Genomic DNA, 14,641 nt, shown 5'->3' with positions numbered 1-14,641 from the left:
CTTTCTTTTGTTTGGTTTTTGCTACCAGCTTTGATGCTTAATTTCTAAATTCTAAAATCATTGCTATAGAATGTTTTCTTGATACTTGCATTTAAGAAATGTGCATGTAACTCTTCATAAATAGGCAGCAAAAGATAGTGAAACTGGACAGCGCTGATCTTGCCCTCCGTTCGGGCTATGATTTGGAACTTAGCCTGTCTCTCCACTATGCTTGGAGGATTTCGGGGCTATTTCTGATTCTAGAGTTGCCAGGCAACTGTTCCCGGCCTTAGTGTTCTTCCTGGTTCTGGGGCTCCTGTTCTTTTTGCTCTACTCCGGCGGTTATCGAAGCATCAGTGTCACCTGGGGACTGGTTAGAAATGCAAATTCTTAGGATCCCAGCCCAGACTTTCTGAATGAGAAATGCAGGGGCAGGGGCCGGTAATCTGTTTAAACAACTGATTCTGATGCACATGAAAGTTTGAGAACTACTACTCTACCCAGCCTTATCAGTATTTTCTATTGCCATGATTTCTAGAACTAAAACCCCCACCAGCCCCCACTTGCCTTCTGGTTCCATTTCCTGACTTCCAGCTGTCCCCTAGAATCTCTGCATAGAAGTCTTACAGGCTTTTACGCTCAGTGGTTCTTTCTTAGACTGGGTCCTCTTGCATTTCTTCTGTGGAATAATGGTAGCACCATCCTTCCCTTTACCCAAGCTGGGTGCCAGTGCTTCTCCCTCAAAATTCACATAGAACTGATCAATCACTCTGTGCAGTTTTCCTCTTCATCCTTCTGCCATGGACACAGTTCAGACCAGAATCAGCTGGGCTTTTCTAGTAACTTCTTTACTATTATCTTCACCCCTGGGCTTTCTCCTGTTCAGTTATTTCTCCACAGTGCCACCAGGCCTGTTCTGACATATAGTTCTGATCATGTTACATGCTTATTGATTGACCAGTGGTTTCCCTTTGTGTAAGATTAAATTGAACTCCTGGGAAGAATCCTGGCTCCCCAGGATCTGGTCCTTGCCTTTCTTTCCAGCCTCTCTGCTATATGCCATCTCTTACCCCTTCCCCCCTTTCCAAGATCCTCTTTCTTTCTCAAACATACCCCATGCTTTTACCCTTTCCGTACTGTTTGCTCTGATGAAAATTTACTTCTTCAGCTCCTGTCTCATTAGCTCCTCCTTTGTCTCCCTACGGACACATCCCCTCAATCTCCCATCCCACCCGGTCCAAGCAGCCATTATCGACTTTCTGTCTCTACAGATTTCCCTGGTCTAGACTTTCACGTGGGTGAATCATAAGTGGCCTTTTGTGACTGGCTTCTTTCACTTAGCATGTTTCAGGGTTCGTCCACATTGTAGCATGTATCTGTCCGTCATTCTTTTTTACGGCTGTATGTTATTCTGTTACGTGTATATACCACATTTTGTTTATTCCTCTATTGGTGGACATTTGGGTTGTTTCCACCTTTTGGCTATTGTGAAATATTAGTGCTATTTCACATTCATGTACAATAGTGCTGACCATCCACGTACAAGTATATGTTTGAATACCTGTTTTCAATTCTATTGGGGTATATACCTAGGAATGGAAATGCTGGGTCATATGATAATTCTATGTTTAACTTGCTGAGAAATTGCCAAACTGGTTTCCACAGCAGCTGCATCATTTTCATTCCCACCAACAATATTATGAGGGTTACAGTTTCTCCACATTCTTGACCAACATTTGTTATTTTCAGATTTTTTGATTATAGCCATCCTAGTGGGTATGAAGTTATATGTTGTTGTGGTTTTTATTTACTTTTCTGTAATGGTAAATGATGTTGATCATCTTTTCATGTGGTCATTGGCCATTTGTATATTCTCTTTAGAGAAATGTCTATTCAAGTCCTTTTTCCATTTTACAATTGGGTTGTTTGTCTTTTTGTTGTTGAGTTGTAAGAGTTCTTTGTATATCCTAAATACTAGACCCTTATCAGATATATGACTTGCAAATATTTTCTCCTGTACTGTGGGTTATCTTTTTAACTGTCTTCATAGTGTCTCTTGATGCACAAAAGTTCTTAATTGTGATGAAGTCTAATTTATCTTTTTTTCTTATGTTGCTCATGCTTTTTGTCACATCTCATGCTTTTTGTCTCATATCTAAGAATCCATTGCCAAATCCAAGGCCATGAAGATTTACCTGTATGTTTTCTTCTAGGAGGTTTTGTTTTTTTTTTTTTGGTCATTTTTAACAGTTAGGTCTTTAGTCCATTTTGAGTTAGTTTTTGTAAATGGTGTGAGGTAGGGAGTTCAGCTCCATTCTTTTACATGTAAATATTCAGTAGTGTCAGCACCATTGTTGAAGAGACTATTCTTTTCTCATTGAATGTCTTAATGCCCTTGTTGAAAGTCCTTATTTTAGTTCCTCTCTTCCTTCGCCTCCTATTTCCAGAAATCTCTGGTGCCTCTAGTTTCAGAACCTTTTGGTAATTCTCTATAATGGGTTGGTTAGCTTTCTCCATAGCCAGTTTAGGATTCAGTTTTCTTTGGTCTACTCATGTGAGCATTATTGTCGACAGACAGTCTCTTATTTCAGTTTTCATTCTTCTGTGACCCAGGAACATTTTTTGTTTGTTTTCCAGTTGTTGCGTATTCATGCATGTGCTTTTGTTTGTTTATTTTCTAATTTTAATTGCTTTACAGTCAAAAATACCCAATCATCACCTTATCCAGAAAGCCTTTCCCCACATACCCGACCCTGGGCTGGGTGGCTGACTCCTGCTCTTCTGTGCTCCACTCGTAACTTCTGCTAATCTCTGACTCTAGCAAGTTGTGTGGAAATGATCTGTTTTCTCCCCTGTCCTTCCACCTCACTGTGAAATTCTCTGCAGTTGGGACTACGTTTTGCTTCATCTTTCTGTACCCAGCAGTTCAGTATAGTTCCTAATATACAACAAGAGCTCAATTGATGTGTTCAACTGAGAATTTCCCCAAATCTCCCTTTGCACCCCAGTTGCTAAGAGTTAGGACTAAATTTCTATTTTTAAGTGAGTTTGGTGAGGTCCAAGGTTATCATATTATAGGCAGATAGTGCTTTTGTTGGAAGAATATACCCACTTATTGAGTATGTGTTAGCCTCTGTTCTAGAGCCTTATAAATCTTTTGTTTAATGCATATGAAACTACTACTTTCCCCGCTTTACAAACATAGGAGCTGAGACTTCGAGAGGCTAAGTAACTGCCTGGGTTACCCGGCTGATGGTAAAGAGCCTACACTTTGAATGTAGAGCTTGATTTCTGTGGCATCTCCTCATCTCATTAGGGATCCTCATCGCTTTTAGAACAGTCTTCCCAGTCTTCTGCCAAGAACCTGGGAAAGGAAGTCAGGCATTTTCTCAATTCCAGACTTCTGTTATTTTTATTTTCTCACACCCAAGTTTCAAATGGCTGTGAAGTGAAATCTGCTCTTCCTTTTCTGATTTCTTCATGGTGTTTAAGCTTCAAAAATTTGCTTCCCCATAAACAAACACGTGGACAAAGAGAACAGATTAGTGGTTACCAGGGGAAAGGGGGGGTGGGGAGTGGGGACAGAGGGTAAAGGGGCGCATCTATAGTGTGACCAACAAATAATAACGTGCAACTGAAACACAAGGTTGTAAACTATCATATCCTCAATAAAAAATAAAACAGAGAAAAAGAAAGTTTGCTTCCCTCTAGAAGTTTGATGAAGATTCAGTTTTCCCTCGTTTCTAGTTTCTGTGTTCTTTCTTTAAGCTCTAATTTATCTGGAATTTATTTTGGTATTAACCATAAACTTGTCATTTTAAATTGCTGTCATGCTGGTGTACCTTAATAGGTTCAGCAAGTCTCGTATTCCTTGCTCCATGTTTAGGCTATTGCCAGAATTCTGCTCTGAATGCTTTTGTGTAAATCATTTTTTATTTTATTCTCCTTCTGGTGGTATTGTTATTTGTGTGTGTGTGTGTGTGCTGGTGATGGAGGGTGGTGGTGGTGGTGTAGTGGTAGTTGAGGGCTTCCTTCTGTTCTCCTGTTCAGGTATCATTTCCTTAGTCTGCATTTCCGAAGGATTAAAGAAATGAACCCTTATTTAGTCAAACATTTATTGAGTTCCTCCTGAGTGCAGGGCATTGTGCTAAGGTGCTGTTGCTGAGTACGTTTGATTGACACATAGCTCTGCTTTTGGGCATTTCTAAAGACCTGGTTTTCAGCAACCAGAACGGTGCCTGTGAAACATATTTTCGTTCACTGTAATGTAGGTTGATCCAGTCTAGTGGATGGTGTTAAAGTTGACGTGGTCTATAATGGCTGTGGGTCTAGTAAGTGTAGTTTAGCTTTTGTTTCTTGTAAGTCTGGCTCTTCAGGGAGAAGAAACTGCTCTTGGAATATTGAAAATCATTCCACACGTACTAGTCTTTATTTTTTATTTAAAATTATTTGCTTGTTAGTTGCTTGGTTTCCCTTTAAATTTGTCTGGTAGGTTCTTTCTGAAAACTTGCCTTTCTAACACTATATCTAATATTTGCTAAGGGAACGAGTTTTAATTTCCAGTTTTTAAGATAGGTGAGGCTTGTTTAAAGGAAAAAATGGACACTAAGGAAATTATCTTGATGGCTAAATGAGTAGTCTCAAAGCAGACCATTTGTTCCTTTTTTCTGTTGCAGTTTAAATTGCATAATGAAAACTTCTTAATTTCCCTATTGGGTAAATTTCTTTGTAATGAATGAATGGAAAGAATTTTGAAGAGATAAAAAAGTTGTTTTTTCATTCTGTTTCAGGAATCCACTTAAACAACAATCTGAATCACTTGAAATTTGGCTTGGATCATTGCAGGCTGTCTTCTCCTATACACACAGCAGCAAAGCAAGGGAAAGTGGACTTGCCCCCAACAAGAACAGGAACTGACAAGATTGTTCTGTTAGTGTGTAACCGAGCCTGCACTGGGCAGCAAGGGAAAAGGTAGAAACTGCTTTTTATTTTTTTAATAGATTTTTTTTTTCCTGCTTTTTCTCCCTAAACCCCTCCAGTACATAGTTGTATATTTCAGTTGTGGGTCCTTCTAGTTGTGGTATGTGGGATGCCGCCTCAGCATGGCCTGACAAGTGGTGCCATGTCTGCGCCCAGGACCCGAACCAGGGAAACCCTGGGCCACCAAAGCGGAGCACATGAACTTAACCACTCAGTCATGGGGCCAGCCAGCCCCAGTACTGAGACTTTAAAACTCTAATACTTTCAAACATTTTTAAAAGTAGGGATGAAAAATCCTTATTTTTAGTAATTAATCTTTGATTCTGATATTTAGAAAGAATACATGTATAAGTTGACCTGATTTGAGGGGCTGGGTGGGGGAGAATAAAATTAGAGTGAAAGAATCTGAGTTAGAAAGGCTCTTCAAGTTCATCTGGTTTTTGAAGGCTCATTTCTTATGTTTATTTTCAGCTCAGGCTCCTCTTGGGACTCCAGACCTATAGACCTATATCCAGCTACTTTCTTAACAGCTTTTTTTTTTTTTTTAAGTTCTTAACATACCTACTTGGATGGTACGTGCACCTCAATCTTATGTCCCTAAGTGAACTCATTATCTTTCCCTATAAACCTGGCCTTCCAGTATTTCCTGTCTTAGCAGATGGCACCACTATTCATTCAGCTGCTTATGTCAGAAATCTCTCTCAAATCTGTTTCCCTTTGTAACAATTTTTGAAAGTTTAAGGCTAGCTTTTAAAGAAGCTTTATCACTGTTGTAATGTAACCTGAGTAATAACAAGATATGGATATGTTTCACAGAGAAAGGACTGTGTTTCCAGTATTTGTCAGGGTAGCATTTATATTGGCCTTTTGAAATATTGGTTGGAAATAAGTTCCTTATTTAAGGATGGTAAATAACCTAAAAGCAAAATGTGTTGATGTGTAAATTTATGATATTCATTAATAAATACTTAAGTGTTTACAGTGTGTCGGGCACTGTTCTAAACATGGGGTACAGGAGCAAACAAGACAGACAGGGTCTGTGCTCTCATGGAGCTGACATCCTAGTTAGGACAGGCTGGCTATAAACATGCGAACATGTTTACCTCCAGACGGTCGTTACCGCCGTGAAGATACTACAACAAGCTGGTGTGATAGTGTCCTGGTAGGGGGCTGGCCAAACTGTGTGAGAGAGGGGTCAGGGAAGGCGTCCCTGAGGAGGCAGCCACTGAGCCGAGCCCCAGTGAGGAGAGAGCGTGAGCCTCTGGGGAAAACGCTCCGTGGAGAGGGGACGTGAGTATAAAGATGCGGAGACTAGAAGGAGCTTAGCATGTTTGAGGGACAGAAGGAAAGGCAGCTCATCGTATTGGTATAAAATAAAGGAATTGTAGAGTCCCCTTCCTGATGCTGGTGACTTAAAAGTAAAGACACTATGTGAAAATATGGTCAGCTGATTTACATGTGCTTGTAACTTATTTCACATCACAGTCATTTTTAGACAGATAGGTTCACCGCTGAGAATTGCGAGTAAACTGATGCTTGTCGGGGATGGGTTTCTTGGTGACTTTAGCACCTCTGCTTCGGCCTGAGTCAGGGTTTGTCTGTTACCTCATTCGTTGGTTCAGTCTTTCGTTCATTAAGCATTTACTCTTTCCTAGGCAGTGGCTGTTGGGGCTGCTACGATAAATGCGTCACAGTTCCTGCTGTCGAATAACTCAGTCTATTGGTAGAGGCAAAAAAATGGACAGTCTTGGTAGCACAGTGTACTTAGTGCTGTGGTGCAGATAGCACAGGGAACAAGTCTGTAGAGTGCTTCCTGGAGAAGAATGTCTCCACTAGGTTTTCATGTGGATGAGTAGGAGATAGCCCAGAAGAGGGTGGGGAGGGTATTCCAAGCTGAGGGAACTGGCTGCACAAAGACCTGGATGTGTGAGGAGGACACCTTCAGGGCACAGCAAGTAGGTCTGAATGACTGGGGCTTGGGTGAGAGTGAGGCTGGGCCAGTGGTCCGCCACCTTGGCCGCATATTAGAACCACCTGGGGAGGGAGCTCCTAAAAGAATCTGAGTGCTCAAGCCACATACTAGTGATTACAGCAGAATCTTGAGGGGCTGCACTTGGGCATCCTTGTTTTTTAAAGTTCCTTCAGTGATTTCAGTGTGCACCCAAAGCTGAGAACCACAGTACTGCCTCTAATTCTCTAACACCTGAGAGCCCAGCACTGGCAGGGGCCACATGGCTTCTACCCTAGGCCAGGAGCTGACTTTCTGTGTCACTGTCTTGCCAGTGCCTTCCTTGTTGTCAGATATTGGGATATGGCCGCCTGCCTGCTAGACCTTCCAGCCCTGTCTATTCTTTTGACACCTAACCCCATATATGTTTGACCCATGCCGTGTGCCAGCCTCATGTCCAATCGCACGTGGTTCCCTCACCATCTCCACTAGTCCTGTCCTCTTGCTACCTAATATCCTAGCATTACACTCCCCTAGAATCCATTTTGGTGTATGAGCTGTTAAATTTTATTTAAAAATCTAAGCTTCTTCTGACTGACTTATCTACTTATGAGAGTTACTATTAAATTTCCTGTTTGTTTTGAGAACTATCCTAAAACCAATTTTATAGTGATTCCATTTAAAAAGATCGTGAATAAAGAATTACAGTATTAAAGGAATTGCCATACTTTTAAGGCAATTACAATATTTATGTGTGTTAGATTTGGACTGCCTTTTGTGCTGCACTTAGAGAAGACAATAGCATGGGACCTTCTGCAGAAGGAAATCTTGGAGAAGATGAAGTATTTCTTGAGGCCCACGGTTTGCATTCAGGTGTGTAAGCATTTTGATACTCCAGCATAGCACGCGTGTGTACCCAGTGAAGAAACAGTCATTACAGTGAAATCTGAAATTCAGACTCTGCCCTCAGGGAACGCTAGGCACTGAGCTGGAATGTTGGGAAGCCCTGCGGAAAAGCTGTTTCGTAAAGTCAGCTATGTTCAGCTTTTCAAGGCTGAGGACTTATCCCTCATTGTGTGAAGGGAGCTGGCCACTGCAAGATTTTCCTTGAACTGCTGGGTATTCCTTTATAATATTTGTCTAATAAAGATCAGCACATGATTAGCTTGGAGAGATTTTGTGGAACATCTGTCTTTATATTTCAAAATTTTGATTCCTATATTAAGCTATCCATGGAAGACTTACATTAAGTTAGTGTCCAGCTGCAGTAACATATTACTTGTGCTGCATAACATATTTGGTATGTAAATTGCATTTGGGTAAATCATATTTGAAGTACATTAGAGTGGCTCAACAACCTAACAGAATTTTGCAAAACAGTTTGCTATCCCTCTAATGTGTTTTGGAAATGCCACTGTGAAACAGATGCCCTTGAAGAGAAATTCAGTCTAATTCTCCTTTACTGTTTGACACAGGTGTGTCCATTCAGTTTGCGTGTGGTCAGTGTTGTGGGAATAACATACTTACTGCCCCAGGAGGAGCAGCCCCTGTGCCACCCAACGGTAGAAAGGTAAAAAAAAAAAAAAATCACCTTGTGGAATTTCATACATACTCATGTATACTTTCTAGTGATGTCTGGTATAATTTCCACATAAATGTGGTAGGTTCCTCAGGCTCATTTAGAAATTCAATACTTATTTTACTTTTTGATTCCTATTTGAGTATGATAAGTTCTATGATCTTTTTGGAAATCAGATAAGCCTGGAGGACTCGTGTTAAGAAAGTAAATTCATGTGTGTCCCAGGACTACAGATGAATTACACTTTCATAGTCACCAAGATTGAAGTTTTCTAAAGTAGAATTCTATTTATACCACTTGCTCCTTGAAATCCTTAAATGGTAACTTGTGGCCTAAAAGAAAAAGCCTATGTTCCACAGTGTGTGAGGTTCTCCAGTTTGAACTCTGATTACTTCCCTTTTGTCAGGCCTCGCTCTTCTTCTCCCCAGCATCTTAAACCTTCAGCAATATCAGAGTCCTGAGGACGATTTGCACATGTGATGCTGGGTTATGTGTGTCTTTGCATGTGTGGTTTCCTCTGTTGATAAATTCCTTTCCTTTGAGTCTTTCTTTGCACTGTCCTTCCTTCCCTGCCCTCTGGTAGAGTTAGTTACTCTACTCTGCCACCTCCGTGCTTTCTACATGCTTCTGTTACATTAAAACACTCTACTGTATTGATAAAAAAAGAGAGATATGTGGGGGCTGGCCTGGTGGCACAGCAGTTAAGTTTGCACGTTCCGCTTCAGCAGTCCGGGGTTCACCAGTTAGGATCCCAGGTGCGGACATGGCAACGCTTGTCAAGCCATGCAGTGGCAAGCGTCCCACATATAAAATAGAGGAAAATGGGCACAGATGTTAGCTCAGGGCCAGTCTTCCTCAGCAAAAAGAGGAGGATTGGCAGGAGATGTTAGCTCAGGGCTAATCTTCCTCAAAAAAAAAAAGAGATGTATGTGTGTGTATATATATGTATATATATTCACTGCACATATATGGATACATAAGTATAAAACCATTATTTTTATTGTAACAATATTTTCAGCAAATATTATACTGTCTGCATTTTAGTAACGTTGACTATTAGTGCTGCAAGAGTTTCTCAGGAGATGGCAGTGAGCCAAGGAACTGGGGGGCTTTAGGGAGGAAGGAGGTGGAACTTGCATGGTGCCTTGCAGGGAGCACGTTGCTTAGATTGGCATGGGCATAGTCCGAGGACTAGGCATGTATATGGGGGGAGGTGGAGAGGGGCAGGAGCAGCCTTTGTTCCCAGAGGGACCGTTGTCCTGTCTCTGTTTGGGGTGGTGAGAAATGGGACAAAAAGTTGGAAAGGTCATAAAGAACATCTAGGAGTGATTGTGGGCAGCCTTATAACATGATACTGGATTTCTTCCAATCTCTGTTTCTATGTGGACATTTTAGTTTAAGGATTTTTCAGTCGAATTGTAACCTAGTTATTAAATATGACATTATAATGGCCTTGCTAGAACCATTTTCTGATGGAGAATGATGATGAAGATTTTCAGTAATCACATTGTGATTTCCAATTTCAGATATGACATAATCATATTTAAGTAAAATCCGTTTATTTAGAAAACAATGTGTGACTTCCTTCCCCTCCCCTTCCCATCCTATAGGGCATTAAAATCTTGTGGACCAGGTGGCACTGCTCATGTGAAATTAGTGGTAGAATGGGACAAGGAGACAAAAGATTTGTGAGTATTTTTTTACTTAGTGTTTATAGAGTCATTGTTTTAATGATCATTTTAGTGGTATACCTTTGATCTTTCAAATTAGCTGAAACACAAATCTCTGTTTTCTTTAGCTAAGTATCCAATTGTAGTGCTAATCCTTTATGTAAGCAGTTTATTCTTTCTTTCCTATACATTGTGTTGTCTGGATCCCAAACCTTAGAACATTTGTTTGCTGCTAATGAGACAGAAGCTGTATATTCATTAACTACTGTATAGGTCCAGTTACTTTGATTTTTATTACAGGCCCATTAACTCTAGTAAGTTATGTCAAATGCCCCTAGAGACAAAGGACAATAGTATATGAATTAATCAGCACAGTTGATGGCCAATCCCAGAAAAACCAGCTGCAGGTTATTTCTTGAAAATGACTTTATAGATTGAGAACTTTTCATGCACATTTAGGAACATAGAAAAGTTGGCTCACGACTTTTGCTTTCTTACACACTCTTTTTTTATGAATTTATGGTTACATTGTGAAGTTGCGATTTTATTTTTGTGTCCGTTTTGCAAGATGGTCTCTGATAACAATGCTTTTTTTACCCCCCTAATTATAGCTTGTTTGTAAATACTGAAGATGAGTATATTCCTGATGCAGAAAGTGTCCGTCTGCAAAGGGAGCGTCATCATCAGCCTCAAACTTGCACTTTATCCCAGTGTTTCCAACTCTACACCAAAGAGGAACGGGTAAGGACTGGGCAGCATTTCTTGGGTGGGGAGGGTGGTAGGGAGGGGGGCATGGCAAGATGACAATGAAGGAACAAATTATGCTCCAAAAAGTTCTCCGGGATTTTTTCATTTACATACAGTTCTATACACATAATGGGCATCTTATTATTATTCCTTTTAGGGCTTTAACAAAAAGTAGTGTAAGTTTCCAGAAAACCTTGATTAACTGAAATGCTCTAGAAATGAACCTTTCTAGTTAATTCTTTTTTTCCTTTTTGGATAAATTGATAAATTTTTGATAAATTTTGATAAATTTATTTTATGTTTCAATTTAGAGATTTAAAATTATTTTCCTTAGTAACTAGACCAGTGAGTCTCAACTTTTTTGGTGCTAGGGACATAGGTGGTAGGAGCTATTTAAAATTTAAACTTAATTAAAGTTAAAAATCCAGTTCCTTAGTTTTGTTAGTCACACTTTGAGTGCTCAATAGACACACGTGGTTAGTGGCTCTCGTGTTGGACAGTGCAGATATAGGCAGAAAGTTCTACTGGACAGCATGCTCTGGACCACTTAACACAGTGCTTTGCAGGTAGTAGGGACTCAGTAAATATTTGACTGAAATGATGGACGGATAGATGGATAAATGTCTCTGTGGATGGGGCCCAGGCTTAGGCTTTAAAACTCTCCCAATTGATACACTTTGAGAAACCTTGACTAGACCACATGGAGTTTATCCAATTTTTTTTTTTAAAGATTGGCACCTGAGCTAACAACTGTTACCAATCTTCTTTTTTTTTTTCCTGCTTTTTCTCCCCAAGTCCCCCCAGTACGTAGTTGTACATTTTACTTGTGGGTCCTTCTAATTGTGGCATGTGGGACGCTGCCTCAGTGTGGCCTGACGAGTGGTGCCATGTCTCCACCCAGGATCCAAACCAGCGAAACCCTGGGCCGGCGCAGCGGAGCGTGCGAACTTAACCACTCGGCCACGGGGCTGGCCCCTATCCAATCTTGAGTTGATGTTTAGGACCATAATTTTAACCACCAATTGTTACTGCTCACTTTTTTTTTTAATTTTTTAATTTTTATTTTTTTATATTTTTTTGAGGAAGATTAGCCCTGAGCTGTTCATAGCTAGTTCCTTTAATAATTTTTCATAAGACATCTTTTTTCAGTTTGGGGCTTATATTAAATAGTTGGCTTTGAAACTGGTTGATTACATCCTCTGTGTAGCACCTTATCCTATTTCGCTTTTTAAAATTGATTTGGCAGATGTTTGAAAATGTCACAAAGGCTAAAGGTGAGCAGATCTACTAGATGGCAGCATTCGTATTCTATAAAACATCCCACTGATCTAGGGGGATGATGCGTTTTAGTAGGGACTCACTCGTTCCGTAGATGTTTATCGAGTACACACTACGTGCTGGGTACTGCAGATAGAGAAGGGAACAAGACAGCTGCCGTTTCTGCCCTCAGGCTCTTTACAGTCTAGTGGGGATAAACAAGTAAATAAAGGAAGCAAAGGCCCTGGGGTGGGAAGGCACTTGGCATGGTTCTAGCAGTGCCTGGCACATAGAAAGCATCTAATAAATTTAGACTGGAATGAATGAATGAATGAGTGTTACTTGGGAGGTTCAGTCACTGGGTCCAAAAATAACAGTACAAACATAGAAGGGGAGAAGGGGAGACTTCGCAGTAGGCCGTGTGGCAATAACTTGAGGGTCTAGTTGTCTGCGAGCTCAGTATTGACCAGCAGTGTTGTGTGGGTGTCAGCCACTGTCATGCTACCTTAGGAGTCCTGTCCAGCGCTCAGATGATGATAGTGCTGCTCTTTTCAGTACTTAAATGTTCGCTGTTAGGAGACTGACAAACTGGGGCACAGGCAGAGAGAGTGGATAAGGAACGGTGCATCTGGAAATCAGGACTCACTGCATGTACTGTGACAAAGGAGGCCTTCAGTGGGGATCCGATGGTTACTTGCAGGCGCCTGAAGGACTGTCTGTGGATGAGAGATTGGGCTTAATTTTATCTAAAAAGCAGAACGTAAAGATTGGAAATTACAGGGAGAGATTTTGTCTTAATATGAGGAAGGACTTGGTTACAGACTATGAAAATGGAGTAGCTGCCTCCTGAGATAGCTCCCCTTCATTTGCTAGGCAGAGTTAGCTAGACCAGCAATGCTCAAAGTGTGGTCTGCGGGTCTGGGAGCTCTTTTTAACAGTTTACAACAAGATAAGTACAAAAATCAGAGAAGTGTTTTAGAAACCATCATAGCTGTCAGACATTGTCATGACATTCTTATTGCATCTTAGAAAAGTGTGTGTTTGTAATGTATTGGAAATTGAAAATAAATAACAGCCTGCTGCTTTACCAGAAGCACTGGGCTGGATGGCCACGTTTGTAGACTATTATGTCACACAGATGTGGACTGAGGAGATGACGGTTTAGGTCCCTTCAGTCTAACTTTGTGATTCACTTTCATCCACCCAAACTTCTGTCCCTCCCACCTTTCCTACAAACATGACTGGGTCCCCCTGTCTTGAAAGAAAATTCTTCCGTTCTGCTTCCCTTTTAAATTACCTCGCCAGTCTTTCTCTTCCTCTTTTCTGCCTAGCTTCACCGTTACTGGTTTCAGCTCTTTTCTCGTCCTCTCTCCTTCCTTTCCAAACCTCTTGTCATCTCTCTGACTTGCATGTCTGACACTGCTCTCTGAAGTTCTCAGTGGCCCCTCGTTTCCTCGTTTCCTCATGGCCTCTGCTCAGTACTTTTGACCTCTGCATAGGATGTGGTCTGATGACCATCCTGTTCTCGCCACTCTGTTTTCTTAGTATGCATAAAAGGGAATGCTTCTGATGTGCCTGTTTTTCTGCCTATGCACCCTCAGGTTCTCCTGGTTTCTCAACTTTTGTATTTCCCTTAGAAACAGGCATTCCCCAAGATTCTATTCTTGGCTTCTTTCTTTCTCTTCCATCATGGTGGACATTGCCATCCATTCCCAATGCTTCCTTTACCTCATCAGGTTGATGGTTTCAGATCTAATGCATCTTCTAAACTCCAGAGTGGATTTTTAAAATCTCTCACCAGACATGCCTATTGGTACCTCTGAAATGTGTGCCCATCCTGAAACCCTTCCCTACAGAGATGACATGCGTGGATTTGAGGCCTGAGATTGACATTTAGAAAGGTCTTGTTGACAGCAGGAGGGGGAGGAGTGTTGGGGCAGTTCAGTGCTTGGGGGAGAGAGAACAGTTAAGACACTTGAAGAAGTCCAGGTAAGAGAATGAGCGAGGACTAAATTAAGGCAGTGTTAGTGGGATTGGAGAGGAGGAAACAGGTATCAGAAATGGCAGAGAGGATTACTTAGGATGGATGTGGAGCAGGAGGAAGAGGAAAGAGTTTGAGGATTTGGGATAACTACCTGTGTTCTGCTTGTGGCGGGTGGTAGTGGTATTTGCTGAGGTGGGACATACAGAAGGAAGAGAAAGGGGAACTGTATTGATGGAAAGGCAGTGAGTTAGTTTGGGAGTATGCTGAGTGTGAGGTGCTTCTGTGCATTTAACATCCTCTTTGTAAATATTTACCTATTTAGTCATTCCTTTTTGAGAGGTAACCTATTCAGCAAACATCTGGGTGCCAACTCTGCCCAGGTGCCACTTTTGATTGTGTTTTCCATTGACTCCATCATATGTAGTTTCCAGAGAGAGTCTGAGTTGACCATGCCCTGGCCAGGAAGTGCGTCCAGCTGTCTCCTGTAAGAAAGTCTT

General features: G+C 41.2%; 1 protein-coding gene across 1 annotated transcript in view; it reads left to right on the top strand.

The window, feature by feature from the left end:
* The window catches only part of USP31 (ubiquitin specific peptidase 31), a 69,664-nt gene that overhangs the window by 39,925 nt on the left and 15,098 nt on the right, over positions 1 to 14,641 (top strand). Inside the window, exons 8-12 of the mRNA XM_046666444.1 lie at positions 4,770 to 4,950; positions 7,669 to 7,780; positions 8,383 to 8,477; positions 10,097 to 10,174; positions 10,768 to 10,897. Of these exons, the coding sequence (XP_046522400.1) occupies positions 4,770 to 4,950; positions 7,669 to 7,780; positions 8,383 to 8,477; positions 10,097 to 10,174; positions 10,768 to 10,897 (596 nt within the window). The remainder of the gene's footprint in view (positions 1 to 4,769; positions 4,951 to 7,668; positions 7,781 to 8,382; positions 8,478 to 10,096; positions 10,175 to 10,767; positions 10,898 to 14,641) is intronic.

The sequence above is a fragment of the Equus quagga genome, chromosome 7 (assembly GCF_021613505.1).
Source record: "Equus quagga isolate Etosha38 chromosome 7, UCLA_HA_Equagga_1.0, whole genome shotgun sequence".
Classification (NCBI taxonomy): Eukaryota; Metazoa; Chordata; class Mammalia; order Perissodactyla; family Equidae; genus Equus; species Equus quagga.
Note: the sequence above shows the minus strand (reverse complement) of the source record. Positions and strands in the feature narration are given on the sequence as shown.